The sequence below is a fragment of the Equus caballus genome, chromosome 21, assembly GCF_041296265.1.
Source record: "Equus caballus isolate H_3958 breed thoroughbred chromosome 21, TB-T2T, whole genome shotgun sequence".
NCBI lineage: Eukaryota > Metazoa > Chordata > Mammalia > Perissodactyla > Equidae > Equus > Equus caballus.
In genome coordinates, this window is record NC_091704.1 from 16,327,495 (window position 1) to 16,350,832 (window position 23,338).

Genomic DNA, 23,338 nt, shown 5'->3' on the forward strand with positions numbered 1-23,338 from the left:
GGCCACAGGCAGGTCACATAAGGGATCCCAGGCTGTGCTCAGAGCAGGGAGTGACATGGTCAGATTGCAGTTTTAAACAGCTAGCTCCAGCTGCCTGGTGGAGAGTTCACAGCTGAGGCAGGGAGACAAATCTGCAGGTGCCAACCAACCCTGGGAAGCGGACGGGTGTGAGATGAATGGGGAACACCGAGGCAGGGAGGACCCAGAGGCTCTGGGCAACAGGCAGTAGAGCCCACCATAGGGTGCTGGTAGAAACAGAGGGCTGTATGCATGCAGAGGTACAGGGAACAGAAAGGTTATCGATGGGAGGGTGGGATGGTCAGTGAAGCCAAGGAGGGGCAAAGCCTGCCTGAGGACAGGGACAGGCTAGGGGGGAGGGCCTGCAATTGATGCCAGGGAGTGCAGTGGGGCTGTCCTCTTGACGTTTGCCCCTAGCTCACTCACTGTGCAAGGTTCTGAGCACGGACTGCCTGTAGATCACCAGGTTTCACCTACGCCATGATCAACCTATCATCGATGGGTTTCAGCCTATCATCGATCACTAAGACAGAGAAATGGTGCCAAGTAGGAGACACAGCCTGACCCCAGAGACACTGAAATGTGACTGAAAGAGACACCTCTCTCCTTCTCACAGCGACCCTGAGCACTCAAGAGGTGGGCAGAGGCCCACTCCACTGTCTCCCTCCCTCACACCCAGCACCCTGTCTGGAACCAGATGCTGTCCTCAACCCTCCCTTCCCCTCCCACCAGGGCGGGGGCAGCAGCTGCCACATCTGAATGTCACACCTCTCTGCCCAGCCCACCCCCAGCTCCAACAGCAGCAACCTTTGTGGGGGTTGAAATACAGCCCAGGGGTGCTGCAGAAGACGACTCAGTATGCCTGAGCTCCTAGGCAGTCCTTCTGCCTGGACTGCCCTCCCTCAAGCGGCCCTCAAGGCCCCCCTCTTGCCTGCCCCATCCACCTCAACCAGCAGCACTCCTCTGCTCCTCTTCTGCAGAGAACCACTACACCCTGTCACCCTGTCACCATGCTCCTGCCCACACAGCACTGTGGCTGACAGGCACCACATGTGCAAATGAGTAGAGCAGACAAAGGAGCTAAGGACTGGGCTCAGAACCAGAACCTCCTGCTGTAAGGTCATGAGTAAGTCACCTCCCTGAGTCACTTCAATGTCTAAAATACGGATGGCAATCGCTCCCCAGTGGGATTGTGTGAGAATCTGCCTGGCACACGGGTCAAGTGCTCGTCAGCTGGGGGTCCCAATCTGTGCAATGGGCATCATCACAATCACCGCCTCTCAGGGTTACTGCTAAACCAGACGTGATCCTGAATGCTCCAGGGCTTTTCTGAACGCTAAAGTGTCATCTGGTGGGAGCTACAGAAGACCCAGGGCAAGAGACTTCAGCAGTCTGTCCACTGGTGAAGAGCAGGGCCCTACCACTGGCTGCAGGGACAGACACACTCTCCCGGTCCCTGAGGTTCTCTCTCTCCAGGCTCAGCCCAGCAGACCTCCTGGACCCACTGCCAGCTCCACCTGCAATTGCCCTCGCACACCTAACCTCAGCTCTCAAGAAAGCAGGGAGTGCTGTGGCTTCAGGGAACGTCTCGGGGCAAGTGAGGCTCCAGGTGGTGCTGAGAGGGGGCCAGGGTTAGAGCGTCGCGTTGCCTCTCCAGTTGCCCATCCTTCAAGCACCAGCTCTGAGCAGAACTCTGGAGGAGGTTGCCTGCCCTGCCCTGCCCTCCTGCCTGCAGGGGGCGCCCACGCAAGTTGCTCCTCCATATCTGCCACTGTGAAAACCACCCCTCCACACTTTTACTGCCTGACACACCCACTTGAGCAGACTCAGTGGAGACACGCACACAAATATTCAAAAAGCATCATTTTATCAGCAAAACTCTGGAAGCCAGCTCCCTGATAATGAAACGGCTCCTCTCATGGAATATTATATTGCAGTTAAAGGAATGAATGAGACTCGTAAGTAATGAGGACAGAGAGCCAGGACACGCTGAGGGAAATGAGCTGGCTGCAAAATGAAAGACTTGTGTGCCAGAATTTATTTAAAAACTACACAGTGTTCTGGGATGTCTCTCTACACGCACAAAGAGACGTACTCCAGACTGAACTCATGACAGTGGTTCTCAGCAGAGGGACAGAAGAACCTGCAATGATAACAGAGGTCAACGGGGCCTTAGCTGTAACTGAAATATTTAAATTTTTAAAGGAGAAGGATGTATTTATTTCTTGTATACTGACAACTCAGTGAGAATAAAAGGAAAGAAAACGTAACATTTTAGGCACAGGACACAGTGAAGGCAGGACCAGGAGTGCAGCCACACGTAGGTGAATAGACAGGGGCGGGCCCTGAGGCTCTGGGGAGACTGTAGGCCATGGGAGTCTGTTTTGCAGAGGGGACGCTCTGGATCTAAGGGGACTGCACCCAGGGACATCAGCTTTCAAGTAGAGACACTTGGTGTGGAAGGTGACCCTAGCCTGGTTCGCTGGACCAGATGTTTACACCTGGTGTCCAGGGTAACTTTTAACAGGGCCTCGTTCACTCTAAAAGTGGCCTGGTCTGCCTTATAAGACATACAATCGCCCTGGCTATGGGACAGGGATGGAATCACAGCTAGGCCTCCTGACACACCCCACACCACCATCCCACCATCTCCCACATGCTGTGGCCACATGCTGTGCCGCTGTTCTAAGGACACTGTTCCACAGAGTCCTAGAGCTGCACTGGGGCGAGGTATTTTACAGATTTGGAAACTGAGGCTCAGAAATTAGATTCATGTTCAAGATGACACGGCCCACATAGGGTTTGAGACACCAGCATGGGCAGGACTTCGACAGGGCCCTAGGGTCCTCAGACTGAGATGTTGGTTGCAGGCCACGATGAGCAGGTGAATAAAAAGAAGAAATGGATGTAAAACAGACAGATCCAGGAGCCTGCCTCCACGGGGCGTCGGGGGGGGGGGGGGGGCACGACAGGGGGCGCGAGCACAAGAAACTCCACTGGCCTTTGCCAGCCCCTGTCTGCAGCCAAAGGGAGCTAAGCTCCTGCAGGGCAGGTTGGGCTGGCCAGGTTGGCCCTACACAGCGAGAGCAGCAGAAGGGGCTGGCACAAGGATACCCTGCTAGGAGAAAGCACCTCCAAACTGCTGAGGCCAAGAGTGGCATCTCCACGCTGGTGCCGGGTGGCACTAACGGAAAAGAGGTAAGAGACTCAGACGAATGGTGGGCAGGGAGATGCCACGTGATGAAAGCAGAGGGGAGGAAGGAAGGCAGGTGGGAGATGCCTAGGGAGAAGGGCACCGGTGCCAGATCTCATAATGCTGGGAAGGAAGGAGCTAAAGGGCTCTTCCTGCCAATGGAAGCCCCTGGAAAGGAAGAGGTGAAGGCATTCTTAGTAACAAAGAACCTTTGCACATTATCTTCTTATCCAACTCCCCACAAATCTGTCATTCAGCTGGGCCACTCTCCTCCTTCCTTCCTCACTTCCTTCAAACACACACTTCCTCACTTCTGCCTCCCTGCAAAGGGATGGGCATCAGATCACCAGCCTACCAGGAGCTCTGACATAGAGAACCTGCAGCTCCACCTCGCCCTTAGCGGATCCCTCAGACGCCACACACCTAGGCCTGCCTGGGTGCGGGTGTGTCAGGAGACTGCAATGGGTTGGCCTTTCAGGGACTGCTATTTCCCTGCTCCCTACAAGATCAGCTATGGGACAGCTTTTGGTCTGGGTTCCCAAAAGTACAGACACCTTTGTCTAATTAGGAATGAAACAAGTCTGCACACTAGGCGAGTCGTCCCATCTCACTGATCTAGCAGTGCGACTCTCACTGAAGCAGCGATGCTGGGCCCCATGGCCAGCAGGGGAGAGAACACTGAGACTCCCGACTCCATGAAGACTGTCTGACTGGTACATGAGGCCACACCATCAGCGCAAAGCAGCCTCAAGATGCAATGGGTGTGGATTTCATTCTTTTCTTTCTGGAGGGAGTAGAAACAAATATGGTATTAGCCATGCTAAAACCCAGAGCAACTTTTATGGTCCCGTGGTGAAGTTAGCAATGGTGACTCTGTGATCTGGGAGAAGAAAGCAGAATGAAGATGGAACTGTTCACTTCCAAAGGGGAGGACACCCTGCACACATTGAGGGGAAGGCTTGTCTCCAACATTAGGAAAACCTTGGATATGGGAGCCCAAACCTATCCAGACTGCACACTCCAACTACTGCAGCCAGCAAAGAACAGACATGAGAGTTCATCTGGCAGCTGTTTACCAGGAAAATAAAAATGTGCACGTGCTGTGGTGGCAGTCAGGAAGCAGAGGGAGCTGGTGGGATTTACCATCATGTCAGGGAAAGTAGGCAACAGAGAAGCAAAAAGGACAAGGTAACTACACTGAAAGTTATGAGAAAAATAAACAGTGTGGCACATTAGAGGAAGCCTTCCTCCCAACCATGGGGCCAGGAGAGGTGGTTAGCCAGAGCCCCAGAGAGAATCGGGCAGTGAAGGATCTGGAACAGAGTGTTGCCCCCACTACCCGCCGCCCCCAGGACTACTGGCTCAACGTGAACCCTCGAGGGGATCCAAGCATGGCCTCCAAGACACTCGAACCAACAGAACTGTCCTACCAGCCAGGTGCAAAGGCACTGATGCCATCTTGGACAAGGAGACTGTGGCCCACAGCCCAGATCTCCATCTGCACACACACCAATACTTCTGCTCTTCTGAGACTGCTGTGCCCTGCAGCCAGGGTTCAAGCTGGCTAGGGGTGGGGACTCAACCCAGGAGTGTGCTGGAGCAAGCTCACACCAGCCCACGAGAGCCTGCGGTGAAACTTTCAGGAATCCTGTGTTAAAGACAGCCACTGTTAAAAATGCAATGATAGAAATGAAGTTACAGTGAAAAAAAAGGTGATGAAATAACTCAAAATTCTTCACTTCCTACTTATTTTTCCACATTTACTATTATCTCGGTTTTGGGGTTTATTCATGACTGTTGTGCCACATGGTAAAACTGGTGTGCTGCTGAGGCATCTCTTGTCAACTCCATCTTCAGTGATACCACACTAGGGGTTTGAAATCAGCCACAGTGAAAGTATTTATACCATGTAAACTGGCAAACACTACAGATCAGGGCTTTGATTTAGCATCAGGTTGGTGGCTCCTGACCAGGAGTCTGTAGACTCGTGAGCCATATCCAGCCCAATGCCTGTTTTTGTAAATAAACTGTTTATTTATTTCATTATATATATTTTTTGTTGAGGTGAAATTCACATAACATAAACTTAACCAAGTAAATAAAGTTTTATTGGAACACAGCCACAATCATTAGTTTAATCTTATCTATGGCTGCTTTTGTGCTACAAATAAAGGCAGAGTTGTGACAGATCATATGGTCCACAAAGCCAAAAATATTTACTATCTGGCCCTTTACAGAAATAGTGAGCCACCCCCTGGGTTTTAAGACTTAAGAAGTGACGGAGACAATGTTAATAACGCAGATTAAACTTAAGAGTGTGTCATGTCTGTAGCCGTTAAATTAGGAATAGCACAAACAATTGAGGAAATATTCTTCCAATATTTGAAAGCTATTTCTGATTCAGCAAAGACATCACTGGACTCATAAACAAAAGTATCAATCAATAGTCATGTCAAATCTACACTCATAAGTCGACTACAGGTACAAAAGTTCAGGAAAAATCAATAAAAGCAGTCTGTGAGATACAACTGGCTACATGGAACTGACAAAGAGGGCTGTGTATTTCACTATTATTTGTAAACTGTATACTACCCATTCTTCACATCAGTAAAATCTGTAGCCTTATGTATGTATGTATATGCATACTTTCTTTCCTGGAGAGCCAGTCGTCAAACATTTGCTGGCACACCACATAGAGTAAATTACAGTTCTTCATTATGTCAAAGTACTTGCGATAAGGTTTGAATGAAAGTAAAATTCATTTGCATTATTGTATTTCAACATTGCATACAAATGAGAAGAGGGAAGAACCTGAATTCCTTAAATGCCAACTCTTAACAATTATTATCGAATGTTTACTAAATAATGGTTCTAAATTTTAACATCTCCACATGCAAACAGAATTCCTCCACAGTGACTATCAAAGTCAAGCAAAAAATCCAACCTAACAAGTTATGTTCATGGACACAGTGCTCCCTTTTATAAAAATCAGTAACGTTATTTGGAAAGTCAATACAAGTTCAATATTTAATAAGTTCCCGAAAATTTTATACTTTGTTTTTCTTATAATACTCAAGAAATGTAACACTCGTGTTTTTCCCTCCAGTCCCACTTCCAGTTACCTAGGGTGCTGTCTGGACGCCATTATTTCCTAAGTGTGCCAAGACATCAAAGAGTCTGGAGGCAGTGTCACAGCAGGAGGGGATGGGGCTCTTCACAATGTGTGGCCAGGAGAGGCCTGAAGGAGTCTGATGGTCACAGATCTCGGGAGGGGGCCTGGACAGTCATGAATGAGGGAGAGGGAAGCATAAGTTGATGTGAGAAAGGAAAGAAAGGTCCAAGGCATATAGCACCTGTGGATCATGAAAATAAGGACTGGGGACATCTATTCTAGAGTGGTGTGATGTGATACGGGTTTGGAAGGGTCGAGAGGGTAAGTGTTCCAAGAGGGAGACGGCCAGGCTTAGACTCAGAGCTGGAAGAAAGAGGATGAACGGAGAAGGTAGACTTTGGCCATAGAGCAGCTAGGTCTTAGAGATGGACTGGACATAGTAAGGTGGAAGGAAAGCAGGAGGCGCAGTGATTCTAGGAATTGAACACAGCCACAGGTACGGCTCCAGTGAGTCCACACACGGCCTCTCTGTCCAGGTGGCTGGACCCCAGTCCTTCGCGAACATGAAGCACAGGACTGGTGGACTTGACTGGAGCAAAGTGAGGCACACCCTGCTCTGAACCTTCCGAAGACACATGAGAGGAAAGCACCTCTCCTCTCCGCTGGGTGCAGTACATGGAGGCCCTGCCATCCACTCCACCTCTGAGTGCTCTCCACAGTTCCTGAGAGGCTCTTCAGGCTAACACGGCTTACTTTTATTTTCATCTTTTTATTGTTTAATTGAAAAGACAATGGGGAATATGAAAAACAAAAACTGTTCCTACTGCCCCCAAACGAGTGCCTCCCATTTTACCCAAAGTTCTAGTTTTTGTGCCTTTCATGGTTGTGCTCGGTTGACAAAAATGCTCCCTTTCTTCATCATGGCAAGGCTTGTCCATTTTCCTACAGAGCCTTCAGGTTGGTTTTTCACGGCTCTATGCTACTCGATTCTATGGACACACGTGTTTCCTAAGCTTCTCCCATGTCACTTAATTAATGACATTAATGATGATTATTATGTGAATATTTCTATTAACACGGTTATTAAAAATCATCATACATCTGTAAATAAATTTCCAAGAGTAAAATGACTAGATCAAAGGACGTGAACATGGCTATGCCTCTTGTTACATAAGCACTTTCCAAAACAGTGTAGTATGAAGCAGCTCCTGAGTCTGCCAGCAGAGTGGTGTGGGAGATGGGCTAGGAGGCGTAAAATAGCAATCGGGCCGGCTTAATGCCCAGTCCTGACTACCTGCCAATGCTATTCTTCCCACATTTCAGTACAAGGTGTATTTTCTGATCATTAATTACAGCAACCTTTCTCTGTCCAGCGATGTCTCTGAGATCTCGTCATTGTTAGTTCTGAGTCTGTTCTCTACTCGGAAAGGACAGTGCTTCCTAAAGGCAGTAGCGCACAAATGGATTTTGACCACCTCCATCTGCCCACAGTGCAGAGGGGTCTGGAATGGTTCAGGCAGGTTTTAAGCCTGCCTGGGAGTTCCCAGCCAGCACCTCTTCCAAAGCAGTGTGCCTTTCCCTCTACAAGGCTGAGATTTTGTTCTACAACCAATTCCTTCCTGCTTTCCCCCCAGGGAGCTTCTAGAAATGTGTAAAATTATGCAATGTTGTCTGGTAACTGCTCACTGCTCATACTTTAAGGGAAGACTATCTTTGAGAAAGAACAGCATCTGTGAAAACCAAAGTTAAATATCTACAAACTCATCCAGGGGGATAACCGTCCTGCCTTCAGCCCTGGAAAAGTAGGGAGGGGGCCTATATGTATTCAGCGACTATCATGTACCCAGCAGCTTCCCTTCAGGCATTATCTACCCTTCAGTAGGGTAGGGCTTGTCCTCACTTTATAGACCACCGTAAATTTGACAGATTGACAGCAAACATTTGACGTGATTTGTCCAAGAATAAAGACCTCAGAGACAGAGCTGTAGAGATTTGAACCCAGGTCTAACTCCAAAATCCTTGCATATGAAAGACTTCTTTCTTTCCTTCTTTCTGTCTGTCCATCTGTCCATCTTTCTTTTTTATTTTGGAGGAGGGGGGCTCAGAGGATTTCTAGTTGGTTGGTAATCACGTTCATCAACCTACACTTCAGAAATGAGGCGGCTTTCTTCTCTACAAGACAAGACCTCATGAATGGAGCTGAGATGACTCAGAGGCTCCAGAGACATTGCAGAAACCAGCGCTGTCTGGCTGGGGAGGGATGGGAGCCCCATTCTGCATCCCCATGCCAGCCCAGGCACAAGCTCCTCCCTCACTTCCCCTGTGGAACAAGACACTATCGCCTGAGCTCTCCACCGAAGTACAACTAATCCAGGGCCCTAAATGTGCGTTGTCTGGTTCACGTGGGCATTAAAACTGAATCGAAATTTGAAAGTCAGTTCCTTGGTCTTACCAGCCACGTTAGGTGCTGGTTATACACACGTGACTCATGGCCGCCATACTGACCAGCATGCGTAGAGCCCACCTCCACAGCATGCAGAACTCTGGAAGGAGGGGAAGAGCTCCACAGGGATTCTCGCATCCCTCTCCTCTCTGCAGCGGGCGCAGTGCCGCCTCACAATGAAAGCAAAGGCCCTGAGGTCAGCTGTGCAGTGACCAGGTGACGTGACTTACCCTTGCTAAGCCTCAGTCTCATCTATAAAATGAGACAATACCTGGCACAGAGTGAGCACACATTAGGAGCTGAGGCTGTGCTTCTCCTGTTTCTGTCAGGCCCAAGGATAAAGGCCCTGTGGAGAGAAGACTCTTATGAAGATGATACCAAAAGACACTGAGCAGTTGATCTGTTAAGTAGGGTGATCACTAGATTGAATGAGATCCATCCCCCCCCAGGGTGAACTCCACCTACAGATCTATCACCCACTGATAGGATTAAAAGCTCCTTTCTGCTCCTCCCAGCTGTATAGTCTCACTCTTCCTCACCTGTAAGAGATAGTACCAGCTCCCCCACGGTCATCTCGGGGACTAAACAGAAGCCAGGCACTGTACCAGGCACCCAACATGCTCAGCTCCTCAGGACGACACCACCAAGTGATGGTATCAACAGCCCCATGTCACAGATAAAGAAACTGAGGCTCAGAGACATTTAGTGATTCGCCCCAAGGCCAGCCAAGTAGAAGTAACCAAATAGGACCTGAAGCTGCTCCTCTCAAAGCACAGCTGGGGTTCAGGGTTTAGAATCCCCTGCTGGGCCCAGGCCTGGCCCAAGGGAGGGAGGAGGCATGGGTTCGCCATGTCTCTGATGGGGGCTGAGCAAGTGCTGCAACACCTATAGCTGCCCACCCCGCCCCTTCCCTGTGTCCTGTCGCCAGCCTCTAGAATCCCTGGACTCCCGAGAACTGAGCGACATATATGGGACAGGCTCAGTGCCCCAGTGCTGACCACACTACAGTGGCTCCAAGAGAACCCAAGCACCGCAGAAAGACCCTGAAGGGCTGAGGTCCAGAAAGAGCCAAGCAGTCAGTGCAGGAGCAGGGATGTCCTCCAGGGAATCAGCCACCCAACCCTAATACTTGTGAGGGAGCAGCTGCCCCACCAAGCCCCCACCGAACTTGAATTCTTACCCCAAACCCAACTCAATCCTCCCATGTCAGGCACTACTGGTGCTCACCTGTAGCTTAATGGAGATGGACCCACATCCGTTCTTAAACTAGTTACTGGCCCTAACAGAATGAATGGGCTCACTATGCACAGGCAAGAAAAGAACCAAGGGTGGCAGGGGGACCACAGGCATGTCACATAGGTTAAAGGTGCTGTGGGAAAAATCAGACCAGGATATCAGGAACAGGCAGAAGACAGTGCTCCTGGGACAGGTGGCACTAGCCTTGCTGTGGGAGGGACCCTGGGCCTGGAGCCCAGAGAGACAGGTAGGAAGGAGGGAAGGAGGCCCACCTAGGGTGGGGTGCACAAGCAGGTCAGGAGCTGACTGGAGAGCAGCTGAGCATGGCTGGAGCAGATGGGAGAGGACACCTGAGCCAGAGGCTGGGACACAATGTACTTGGCTGATTCTGTCTAGACTTTTGATTGCAAGAGACAGAAAAGCCATCTCAAACGGGCTTCATCAAGAAAAGAAGTCACTGGCTCTCCAAGCTGAAAAGTTCAGGGCAGAGCTCACCTTGGGCCAGCCGGGCCATGGTAACTTAGTCCTCCCCACCCTTCTGGGCTGGTCTCACTCGTGGGCAGGCTGTCCTCAGGCAGCAGACCCCAGCAACAACGTGATCATACCCTCTCCCATGCAAGTCTCCCCCAACTACCCTAGCAAAGGGCTAAAACTGTCACAGGCTCTGATTGGGCCAGAGGCCCACCCTTGAAACAATCACTGGCCAGGAAGATGTAGTTCCATGATTGGCCAGTCCCCAGTCACTAACCATTGAATGGGAATGGACCAGAGAGAGGGAGGGGCAGGAAGGGAGGGGCTGGATGCGCTGCCCACCACCAAGCCTGAGAACTGTTGGCTACAACCCACATCAGCACCCAGGACGCTTCAGGCCCAGGGCCACGTCCCATTCTCAACAGCCTTCCTAAGCAGCATACGTACATCCTCCTGAGACAACTAAGGCTGCATCGTGAAGAGCAGAATCAACATTCCAGCTCAGTTGTACCCAACGACAAAGCCCATTCTCCACCCAGAGAAAGACCATCTTCTCCACTATACACCACCTAAAGAATTCAGACTTTATCAAGTCAGCCACATGGCCCCAACAGAGGGGATGAAACTCCCCAGTTTGTGTTTCCGAGCACTCACTCTGCGGCCAGTATGGAGGAGAGAGCAGGAGGTAGGAGACTGGCTGGTAAGCAACTGTGCTAGTCCTCCCTGGAGATCATACTGGCAGGAAGGGGGCTGCCACGGGTGTGGGACCCCAGGGTGGCTCTGAGGTGGCCCACGGCATCACCAACTGATAGAGCATAGCATGCCGAGGGCAGGAGGGAAGAAGGTGCATCCGCTTTGGCTCAGGCTGCTCGCACATCTAGGACAGTAGTCAGCTGGAGAGCGAGGGTCCAGGCACTGCTGAAGCTGTGGCTGTGAAAGTCCCTGGGGAAAGCCTTGAAGGCAGATGGGATGAGTCAAAATGCTAGCGGGGGGGGGGCACTCTGCACAGGGGACCTGGAGAGAACAGACAGGCCAATGCAGCAAGGTGCGAGGACCCTGGGGGACTACGGGCACAGCTCAGTGTTGGGCCTCAGGCCTCATTCATTCCTGCAGGGTGCATTTCATTATCCACCCTGCGGCAGGCACCAAGGACAGCATGGTGACCCAGGAAGACAGCCTGGAGTGACCAACACAAGTGGATCCTTATGCCCAAGGTTGGCTCATCTTACAAAGTAGATGATGCCACTTGCTACTTCCCAATTTGGGGGAGCCCACCACCCGAGAGGATAGGAAACCATGTCCACTGTACTCCTAACACAGAAGCATCATCCCCAGGGTGAGGACGGTGCCCACTCCCCTAACTCCAAGTGGGGCTGACAAGCAAGTTCACCGCAAACCCTAAGACAGCCTCGATCCCCACCCCAGACAGGATCCTCACCATTTTCATTCTGCCACACAGGAGGACTATAGCAGTCACACAGGAGGGCACCTGTTGCTTGCGTCTGCACAGCAGACTCTGCTTCTGCAAGCTCCTCCCCAACTTCCTGTGAGCACTGCCGTTTTCTTACCAGCCTCTTCACCCCACCCCCAGGCCAAGCAGAGTGCTTCTCCAGGAACTTCCGCACTGGCAGCAAGTGAGGGAATCCCTTGTCTTCAATGGCCTAGCCTTCAAGAGGTCACACCCCAGAGCTGTTGTGTTTTCCAGCACGTGCAAGACGTCTGTCCACAAGACAGGCAGACACACACACATACACAGTGCTGAAGATAAAAAACAGAACATACAGTTTCCCTCTCAGTTCTCCCATCCCAATTAGCACTCTGACTCAGGGGACAGGAGGAGGGGGAAAGGGTACACGCAAAGGCAGGAGAGCTCACAGAACACCTGGAGGGTACAGCTTCTGCCCTTTGGTGAGAGCGGGGCTCCTGCACTCAGGAGCAGCATCGGCTTGTCAAAGTGAGAACTTTAAATGCTTGCGAAACTTCTTTAAAATAGAAGTGAAAGTGAAATATCCATTCACAAACATTTTCTGCCCTGATCGCACCTAAAATTTAACATGTGGCCCATTTCTGTCACTGCCAGGCTGCCAGCATCCAGCAAAGGGGGAAGAGACATCACCAACTTCAGGTCTTGCTGAGAGCCACCCAGAAACACAGGGAGGGAAAAATGGAGAAGAGCACAAAGATCATCTGACCCTACCCCTCTCAGTTAACCTTAAGGGGAAGGAGCCAGGTCCGGAAACGCAGGTCCCAGTTTCCGGTTACCCAGGTTAACCAGAGGGAGGGGACAGACAAGAGGAAATGGGCAGGACAATCAGATCCAACCAGACTGCCCAGTCCCCTTACAGGGCCTGTCTGTCAAGAGGACAGACATCCGGAGAACTCTGCTCTTGCCTGGGTCATGGGTGCTGCCTCCTCAATGACTACAGGAGGCCTGGGTGGGTCTGGGCCTCCTGGACCATGCAACTTCCTCCTCCCTGGGCCTGGTCAAGGAGTTACTGCAGCACAGGAGAGATGATGGGGATAGGAGAAGCTGCAGTGCTGTTACAGGCTCTCCTGGACTCCTGAAGTGCTCCTCAGCCCAGGATGGGCTCAGAAGCTGCAACCCAGCACCTGCGCCAAGGCAAGGTAACAGCAAGGTACCCAAGTGTGACTACAGGCAAATCAGTCTATGGGGTCAACCAGGAGAAGTGGGTACTCGGAACCCTGTCCTGCGACCTCACACCATCCAAACCACCGCATCGCTTACTCTGGACCTTACATTTCAGTGACGCCCATTCTGTCATCTGGACCCAAGTCTCCCAGGCCCAGCACTAAAGCCAACTACATGATGGTACTTTCACATCAAAGAGGTGATTAAACCAGCACGCACCCAGGGGATACCGCCAGCTGGCTCCCTGCCCCACTACCCGCTTCTCCCATGAACAGGGGGCAACAGGCCTTTATTCTGGGCCTGTCTGGGTGGAACTAACACCACGCCCAGATTTAGGGAGGAACCAAAAAACATACCCTGCTAATTCCATCAAAGAGAAGGCAAAGGAAGTGTCTGCTGGGGCCTCTGGGAAACAGTCGCCCTCTCTTTCTTCCCCTGGATGATGGTCAGTGAGGGTGAATCCTGAAGCTCCAGGGGCTGGGAGGAAGACATCCCACTGTGTGAAGGTAACAGCACAAAAGGCAGAACAGAGAGAAGGAGCAAAGCCAGGTCCTCACCTGAGAACAGAACCACCTCTGCGTCTTTAAGCGACACGAGCCAATCAGCCCCTTTGTGTCTAAGTTCCTGTCAGAAGCACAGAGCTCCCTACCCTCTGGAGGAGATCCGCCAACAGAATTAGCAAAGGAAGGAGAAGACAGGCGCTCTGCTGGCAACTACCTAACCAAACACTCGAAGGAAACAAAGTGACACAATCAGCAGAAAGGGTAAACGGCTCCTATTTTAGACACCTACACATCAGTGTCACTCAACTCTCCCCCAGGTGGCAGTGAAAAGCCAGCCTGCCAACTGCTTGCCCAGCACAGATGCAAGATGCACCAAGAGAGTAAATAAAGTTGGGAAGTGTCTACTGGAAGTGACTTCTAGGAGGGCTGGCCTTAAGAAGCTACCATAAGTGAGCTACCTTAGGGATCACTAAAGGGAAAGAGGATGTGGCCACCACCCCACACCCCACACTCCAACCAGGGCTGGGCCAGCAACCTGATAGCAAGAGGGGTCAAGAGAGCTAAGGTGGAATGGGGAGGGAGAGGATATCAAAACAAGCCATCTTCAGGACAAGAAGAATCCAGCCTCCAGTGTGTGCAGACTCACCAGCTTGGTGGGTCAGACAGCTGCCCAGAGCGAGTGTGACCAGGGGTGTGGGTGGGGGATGGAGCTGAAGGTAGGAGCAGGGCAGCTGGGCCACCTACTGGGCTCTTGATGTGAGCCATGGTCATGCGTACCTAGTCCTCCAACAGTAGCTCACCTGAATGGTGACGCCTGCACCACAAAACCTCCCACCACAGAGTCAAGGCCAGCCACTTACAAAATTACTCTGCACACAGCAGTTGAGTGACTGGGATCTCCACAGCAGCCACAAGGCTGAGGCACCACAGGATGTGGCCTGGAGAAAGCATCACCCACTTTCTGGCCCTGACAAATGAAACCCAGAAGAGAGGGGTGTCCAGGAAGGGTCTAGTTTGTCACACGACCAAAAGAGGCCAAAGGGTCCCAACGTGGCATTTGAACAGTGTCTCCAGGGACCAAGGACAAGCAGGGATCTAAGACAAGAGCCATCCTTTCTCTGTCAGGGGTGAAAAATGCCAGCCAAGAAACAAAAAGGAACAAACACCTCATGCCTTCTCCTCAGCCAGTTCAAGAGAAAGCACACAGCATTTCAGGTACAACTTTCCTCCTGGTCCTGCATAAAAACAGCCCACAGACGAATCCAGTGGAAGGATCTGGACCCGGGCAGGAGAGTGAAGTGCCTGCCTGGTACCCACATCACTCTCTCGGGTGACATGGAAATCAGCAGCAGGTGGGTAAGGACTGGGGGTGGGTTCCAATCCCAGCACGATCCCTAGCAGCTATGCGTCCGCTGAGCCTCAGTTTCCGCACGAGTGCCTGCCTCCCTGGGGTGCTGTAGAGATTAAGTGAGTTTTGAATGCACGAGAAGTACTGAAGAGAGTTAGCATCTAGTACCTGCTCAGTAAGCACTGACAGCCAGTTCCTAAGATCAGCCCTTCTCACAGGAAGATCAACAATCATCTGCGCAGCCACCTGCTGTGGAAGTTTTAGATACATGGGGAGCAACTCATGCTCTGCTACCAAGGAGCTTACAATCCCAGGGAAAACTCGGTCAACAAGACCTGTTATCAGCAGGAATGTAGGGTTTTTAAGTTATGCACGGTGCCTGAGGGAGACTGTGTCTTAGATTAAAAAAGGAAAGCTTTCTGAAAAAGCGAGAGCAGTAGGGCCAACAGGAGGCCCCAAACAGTGGTGATCAGAGGGTTGGATCCTAGATGTCACACACATACAAGTACGGTCAGTTGGGTGATTTCAGTAGATGCTGTTTTGATGACAAGATACAGCTTCATTCCAAAGCATGACTAGATTCAGAGTAGCTTTAATCCTCCAATTTTCTCAAAAGTACATTTGTCACGTGGAAGTTCCTGAATGTTTCTGATCATAAAAATGGATCCTGACATGCAAAAAGGTTATGAACCACTAGGCTAGAAGATTTTAAGGAGGGAAAGGTTGTAGGAACTGGAAGGAAATAGAAATTAAAAAGACTTCGTGTTTGGGAGGTTAAATCTCAGGTGTACTGGAGCCCAGCTTTCATGCTGGGCTCTGCTTATGTGGGAGGCAGGAGACTGCTGTCGTTAGGCCCACTGGCTTCTGGGCCAGCCAGCACTGAGTTTGGGCCCAGAGCTTCCGACAGACCCCTTTGTGAGACTGGACAGATCACTTAATCTCTGCTCTCCTCTGAAACGAAGATGGAACATCTACCCCAGGAAGAGTTCGGGGACCCAACAAGGATGCAAAGTGCACCACACCATATCTGGTGCCCAGTAAGTGCTCAGGAAACAGCAGCTGTCTGTTTCCACCTCCAATGGATGAATACAGGAAACTTCGTTCTGGTCATAGGAGCCTTTGAAGGCTTTAACCACGACCTGACGTGACCCTTCTCCTTTTTAATGGGCTCCACACACAATCACAGAACCTCCAGGAACTCATAGGTCAGGAGTCTAGGGGTCCAGAAGGAGGGCCCGGGCATGTCTGAACACCTGCCTGGCTTGGGGGCCTTGGACTGTCTCGAGCCAGCTCTGCCAATAACCAAGAGCTCCCCCACGCACAGCAGGGCCCACCTCCCAGGAACGCCTGCCTTCCCCTTCCTAAGTTTGCCTCCAAAAGCCACACGGAGCACACCAAACCCCGGGGAGATGACAGCACTTCAAATACTTAAAACTAGCCCCCAGGCCCTTCACAGAGCCTGACACCTGCCCCCTTCCCAACCCACTGCTGAGAAGACAAACTGTCCAAGGATTTGCCAGCTATTCCTCCAAACTCTCCCTCCCTTAGGTCAGAGACAACAAGAACTGACTTCCTGGACCTGACTGTAAAACTTTTTGTTCTGAAAACTCAAATGATGAAGTATTCTGGAAAGCCAGCTCACGTTCTTAAGAATTCTGAACTGTCTCTGAATAACACATGAAGAACTATTCCGTCTGGCCCTAAAAGCTGTCACCCTGACCCCTGTTCCCCCACCCCACCCCAGATCACCCACGTGCACACTCCACACCTGCCTGAGGCCCCTCGAGGCAGGGGCTGGGCAACTCCAGGTCTGCACCGGCCGCACCCAGCACCATAAGCACTTGCTAGAAACAGTCAGTCAACTGCTGAGCCACCTTTTTTCACTCTCACCATATTTCTCCATAAACAGCGAGTATCAGCTGGTGATTGAGACGTAAGTGCACCACCTCCCCAAGACCTGGAATTCCCTCAGAAAGGACTTTTAAACCCAGCATGCGGAATATTAGTAGGTCTTCCTTATGCAGGAAATGTTCCCCAGTTCACGGAATCCCTGTGTCAGTACTCACTCAGCTGTACAGGTGTGCTCTGAGAGTGCAAAGCAACAGTTTCAGAAGGGGGCTCTGAGCGTGGGCAATCACAAGGCCCGACTGAAAAGGCACCGCCTCTGCGGCCACCTGCTCAGCCCCAAACTCCGTCACGCATTCTGACACCCAGCTAGGGGGCCACAAAGGGACCATGTGGACTCAGGACAGCTTACCACCAGGAGTAAAAAAAGCACAACTTCTACCGACAAAGGCCCCAGCTTCCAGAAGGTAATTTACAGCGAGGGAGTTGGGTGGGAGACCCATCCACTGGACTGTAGTAACGCAGAGATCAGGCTAGGGCCTTGGTGCTGCTTAAAGTGGAGCCCTGTCTGAGAAGACGCTCACATGGATACCAAAACTGCGGCACGGTGAGCAGTGCTCCCTTCCTTCACCTAACCTGAGCTTGGCACCCTTGAGGTGCATGTCTTGCCGCACACAGCTGCATCTCGGGTCCAAGAGCCCAGGTGTCCACGGCCTCTGTGACCTCCAGCCAGAACAATATACTCTGATTAAAGCCACCTGAGGACTACCCAGAGACCTCTGTGAAGACAGAATGTAAAGTCCACCTTCTTCTGAGGAAGACAGTGAGTCACAACAAGGACTTACACCTGCTTCACACCCGACACCTGTTACCTGCCTGTTTCCCAAAGTCCCTAAGCACCACACTGCTCTCCTCACTCATCCTGGCCACACAGAAGGGACTGTCAGGGAATTTCAGCAACCAGCATGATCAGGCAGAGTCCATGCGTTCAGATTTCGTATCCTCTAACATGCTGCAGAGAATCAGAACCAACACTCTTCCATTTTACCATTTATAAGACTCCTCTTTTCTGCAGGATCAATGGTGTTTTAAGTTAACATAGAAAGTGCTGGAATCTTGAAGCAGAAACGAAGCTGGAACACAAGACTCATGAAAAGTTCTATGTCAGTCAGCAGGTACCACACCTCAATGCAGTCTGGCCCAGGATTCTGTCCCCGAGATAGGCTAATACTGTTAGCCTGTTAGATCTGTCACAGGTAAATCGAACCTGAGGTGTCATCACATACAAACCTGTGTGGGAGAAAGGCGGATCCCCACATCTTCTCTTACCAGCTCAAGGACGCAGCACTCTCGGGCCTCTTCTGAAGCTGTCTCCCCCCTTTGAGAGCAGTGTGGTGGCATTTAGAGTTGGAAGCACTGTCACTTAATAACTTCGAGTAAGTCCCTAACTTTGGGGTAGTCACCTCACATTGAGTCAGTAAGAAACAAAAGCATCTTGTCCTCTCTTGGCCACAGGAAACATTCACTAAACAGCACCCACTGTCAGGCCATCAGCTTCTGCAACTGCAGAAGGGGGAGACCGGCTGCTCCCGCCAGCTCCCTCACGGTGCTGTTGGAGAGAAGCAGGAGACACTGCTAAAGTGCTGCACAAAGTCATGTAAAGTGTGTATCTCTGTGTGGAATTTAGTCAGAATTGTGTTACTCTAGAAAGTTCACGCAATGCTTCTTGCATTAAGAGAAAACTTCTAGAACAATTCACGTTAGCCTCATGCTGTCTGTTTCAGAATCTGAACCCTGTATCTAGAAGGAGCTTTATGGGGCGCACACACCAGTCCCCAATTCCACTCTGCAGATGAGGAACCTGCAGCCCAGCGAAGCTAAGCACTGTCTTAACCTTCAAATTCCTAGAAGTAAGATTACTCTTGTAGTGTGTCTCCCAGTAGAGGCCCCGTGGTCACCTCCCCTTGGCACCTGATGTCTCCAGAACTGTGAGGAAGAAAGTAGCTCCTGAGATTTCCTACTGGACAGCCTGACTGTTGGCAGGCATTGACACAGACATCCAGGGCAAATTCAGGTCCCTCTTTGCCACAGTGCCTTCTCTGGCCTCTCCTTGCTCTGAAAACAGGGACCCTCACCTGCCTTGAGCAGGGCCTGCCTTGTGCCGTTACTCAACTCGTCATGGGGATGCAACAGCTGCTCCACTGTCTCAATCAGACCTTTTCTCAGATGCCAGACGAACATCCATGTCCCTCACGGTTCTCCAGAGTTCTGCACTAGACTACTCCATGACTGAACCTCAGGGCACAGAGCTGTCACAAGGGCATTTTGGTAAAAAGGGGCTCAAATGTAGATCCTCAGTCCTAGGTAGAAGCAGGATTCCAGGGCTCAGTCAGACGAACCAGCACAGAGAAGACAAGAAGCAAACAGTGCTCACGAAGCCTGTGTTCCACTCAGGAAGACAAAGGCCAAACTTGGAGAAACAATGAGCGTCGATACAAACGGGAACCTGATCACTTGCTAAGGAAACTGGGCTTGGGTGGACTGAGTGATTTCTGGGCAGGAGAAGACACAGCCCTCATCTCCCTCCGTAATGAAGCAGGATTAAGCGGGAACAAATGCGCACACTGCTCTTCAGAGACTTTCAACACCCTGGGCTGACATACAGGGTGCTGGGAAGAGTAAGGCTTAGAATCTTCTGAAAATCTGCTAGTCACTTTTCGAAAAGGAGTGCAGAGGATTTACTTCATTACTGAGTTGGCTATAACTCAGATCCCGCTGCTGTGGAAATTCAAATACTCCATAGGCTAGAATTTAGAGCAGAGAAACAACTTTCCTCTTAACAACTCCTTTGTCAAGGAGATGTCAGTAAACGTTACTTTGTTACCTCCCAACTTTCCAGATACTCATGGATATTAGGTCAGCTGCCTGACAGTAATTTTTCAAGCAAAAGCGAAGTCTGTTAACCATAATTGCATGCCAATAAAGGTAAGCATTACACGACACAATTCTCTGTTGCTTCTCTCAGAAGAGGTTTAATTTTAGTGTTGGCTCTTCAACACTGTCCCCATTTTTTTTTGCATGAGCATCTTAAATATGTGTCAACTAACTATCCAGAAGTAGAGTTCATAACTGGGCAAAGCAGAGAACAACAGCTGCGTGGCAGCAATGCCTTCTTGGAGTCACCTCATTCTCACCTGAGCCCAGGTCATTCGTGAGAAACTGCAGACATACGGTCGCACAATCTCCACCGGCAACTTATTCTGCCCTGGCTGCGTTTCTGTACTGGGGTGTGCTCCAAGCCCGACTCTGTAACAATGCTCATGTTGGTTGCTGACAATGGCAGCGTTTAAAAGAGGCACTTTCCTCACCACACATATGCAAAGAGACAGTTTCCCCATTCCATCCACTACACTTACTTCAGTAGGACTCCACGCACACCTGTCAGTGGAGTCCCCAAGAGAAGCCAAATGAAACGTGATTCTATCCCAGGTAACACAACCATGGGCTTACGTGAATGTAAGGTTTCTGCACAACCACGTGCCAAAATACATGAAACAGATTTGTTCCCTCCCCCTGCTTCTGGCTAGCCCCTCTTCCTCCTCTACTCATAGGAAGCCTTTAGATTAGAGCCTTATACAACACCGGAACCTCTGAGGTCACTGCCCCACCTAATCTACAACATCGTGACCGCCTGTCAAAGCGTCTCCTGATCCCAAAGCTCTCCTACCTAGGTGGCATTAAGGATCAGTGCTAATATCTCAGCCACCTCTCAGATTCTCTGAAAGGCAAGCAAGCACAGGGAATTCAAGAAATTATACTCTGACTTGACAAAGATCCAAAAGTCACCAAGGCTACATTTTTCATGTCACTTGTTTTACCCTCTAATATTTGAGTCTTGGGAATTGCAGCAGCACCAGTTACTGCAAAAATTCTGGAAGGTTTTATATAGTTTGCGCCTACTCCACCCCCAAAGTCCTAAGAAAAATGTATACAACATTTGTTAAAGACAATTACCACCAAGTCAATCTTAATAGGGCCTAAAGACCAGGGATAAGAGAATTACTTATGATACAGAAATCAGAGCCTTATGAAGGTCATAACTCCTCAGTTTCTACCAAAATTGTACAATCTAACATGAATTATTCCAAAAATACCAAGCTAAAGCATACTGCTAAGAGGAATTCGCAAAGTTCACATAAAAGAAAAGGAAAAGCCCCCACAGTGAGAGCAACCTCGGTTACCTGGCCAAGCCCAAGATGATTTTTCTTTCCAGCCCCAGCCTATTAAAAAGTGATTCCAACAGCCAGGTCTCCCAGCAAATCAGGGGCTCACTTCATATCTGGATGCCACTGCATCTTCCTACTGCTCAACCTGCTCCTGCCACAGGGGAAAATGACCCCTAATGCCAACAACCCCTTGGAGAAAATATGAGAACACGATGAGTCTTCTTCCCCTACACACACAGAGGGGGCAAGGGAGATTCCTCTGCAAACAGGAGCCTCGGTGGAGGGCCGTCTGAGAAAGTGACACCCTTGGGTTAATTCTGACCATCTAGGTCACAAACCACCAGCTTGGGAACCCCAGGTTGGGGGGAGGGACAGCCAAAGGAGGGCTCACGGGAGAACAGAAGAGAAAACAATCACCCCTAATTCACTACTAAAAAGGAAGGCTCTGGCTTGGTCAGAGGCGCAATGAACACTTGGGCCCAGAAAGGCAACAAGAAGGATCCCACCCTCCCCAAGATTATCTGCTGTCGGCAGCGACCCCAAGAGGAATCCGGCAAAGGCATGCCCACTCGCAGAACCGAGGGGGACTCTCCACGCGCCCAGGGCACTCGGCTAGGGGCAAAGCATGCCGGGGGGTTTCCCTCCGAAGCGAAGAAGGTGCTCCCAGAAGAGTGGAGAGGGTAGGAGGGGTTCCCTGATCACTCAGAAGGCCGAGATACGGGAGGCACGGGCTCCCCGAATCATACCCCGGACACCAGTTGCTCCACAGCCTTTCTCCCACCCCTCCCCCCCGCCAGGAGGGGCTTCCCGGGGGTCGCGGGTCCTCGGGGAATGGCGAGGCGGGGGAGCAGCGTCAGGGGCAGCGAGGGTCGTACAACTGGAGCGGGAGAGGAGAAAAAGCTCCGACCTCAACTCCCGTCTGCTCCCTCCACCCAGGCCGCACGGAAGCCTCGGCCTCACGTACCGAGCGCCGCCGGGCAGCCCGACCTTCCCCCGGCACGGGCCCAGGGGGCGAGCGGCCGGGATGGCAGCGGCCCTCGAGGGGAGGTGGGTGTCGGGCGGGTCCCTCGGAGCCCGGAGGACGAGGGGCACTGGGGAGGGGGAGGGTCCCGGGCCCACGCGGCCTCCGTCCCGGCCCGCGCGGCGGGTACTTACGTTGCTCTGGGGGTCGATGGCCTGCAGCAGCCGGTCCCTGATCTGCTGCGGAGACGCCGGAGCCGCTGTCATTGCCTGGGCGAGGCGGGGGGGAGCGGCCGGGCCAGCGGGCGGGCGGGCTGAGGCGGGGGACGGGGGTCACTCACTCGCCGGCCTCCGGGAGCGGAGCCTCATGTTCCCCGCGGCGCCGGGGGGGAAGGGGGCGCGCGGGGTGGCGGAAAGGGGAGCCGGAGCCGGGGCTCGGGCCCGGGGCGCCGCCGCCACCGGAGGAGGAGGAGGAGCCGCCTGAGCCGCCGCCGCTGCTGCCGCCGCCTCGAGAACCAAACTCCAGTGAGCTGCCCCCGCGCGGAGCACTCTGGGTAACCCGCGCCGCACGCAGCGTCGGCGCCACGCTGAGGAGGTTGGGAGATGGGGCGGGCAGAGACGCCGGGCCTGGGCGGGGCCCCGAGCGGGCCCACCCCTCCCCTCCACGCATGCGCGCGCAGGCGCACTCGCCCACCGCGCCGCCCTACCCCGCGGCCCTGCCGAGGGAGCCGTTGGGAGGCGGTTGGGCGGAGCAACGGCCGCCGCCTGGAGGCCACGCCCCCGCCAGGGCTGCGGGGCGGAGGTTTCCGACGGAAACGTGCGGTGCGCGCCGAGTCCTTGAACCCGGGCGCTACGGGAGGCCGCTTTTGGGCTGCGGGGTGGGGAGGGCGACGGCAGGACTCGTCCTCGAGCAGAAAAGCCTTCCCCGCACTGATGGGGATGACAGGAGACGCGGGCGGGAGAAGCTGCCAGGTTGTCCGAGCCCGGGAGTTCTTCCCAGCCTCGATCGGCGCTCGTGGGGGCGAGGCGCACAGGCGTGCACGCCGCGACTGCGCGGAAGGGTCATCTGAGGGGCGCCGAGGCCAGCCCGTCCCCGCCCCGTCGCGGGGCGCAGGTGTGCGGCTGGGGTTTGCAGCGCCTCGCGCGCCAGGATCACCGAGAGACGAGGCAGTAGCGCCTGTCGGAGGAGGCGCTACCCCGGCTGCAAAAGCCCGGAAGCCAGCCCCAGGAGCTGACCCCAAGGGTTTCTCAACCTGGGCACCGTGACGTTTCGGGCCTGACCGCTCTGTTGTAGGGGCCGTCCCATTCACTGTAGGAGGTTCAGCAGCATCCC

General features: G+C 52.3%; 1 protein-coding gene across 1 annotated transcript in view; it reads right to left on the bottom strand.

The window, feature by feature from the left end:
• The window catches only part of MED26 (mediator complex subunit 26), a 50,122-nt gene extending 27,005 nt beyond the window's left edge, over positions 1-23,117 (bottom strand). The window contains exon 1 of the mRNA XM_023625374.2: positions 22,201-23,117. Coding sequence (XP_023481142.1) covers positions 22,201-22,272 — 72 coding nt within the window. The 5' untranslated portion in view covers positions 22,273-23,117. The remainder of the gene's footprint in view (positions 1-22,200) is intronic.
• Positions 23,118-23,338: the final 221 nt, after the last annotated feature.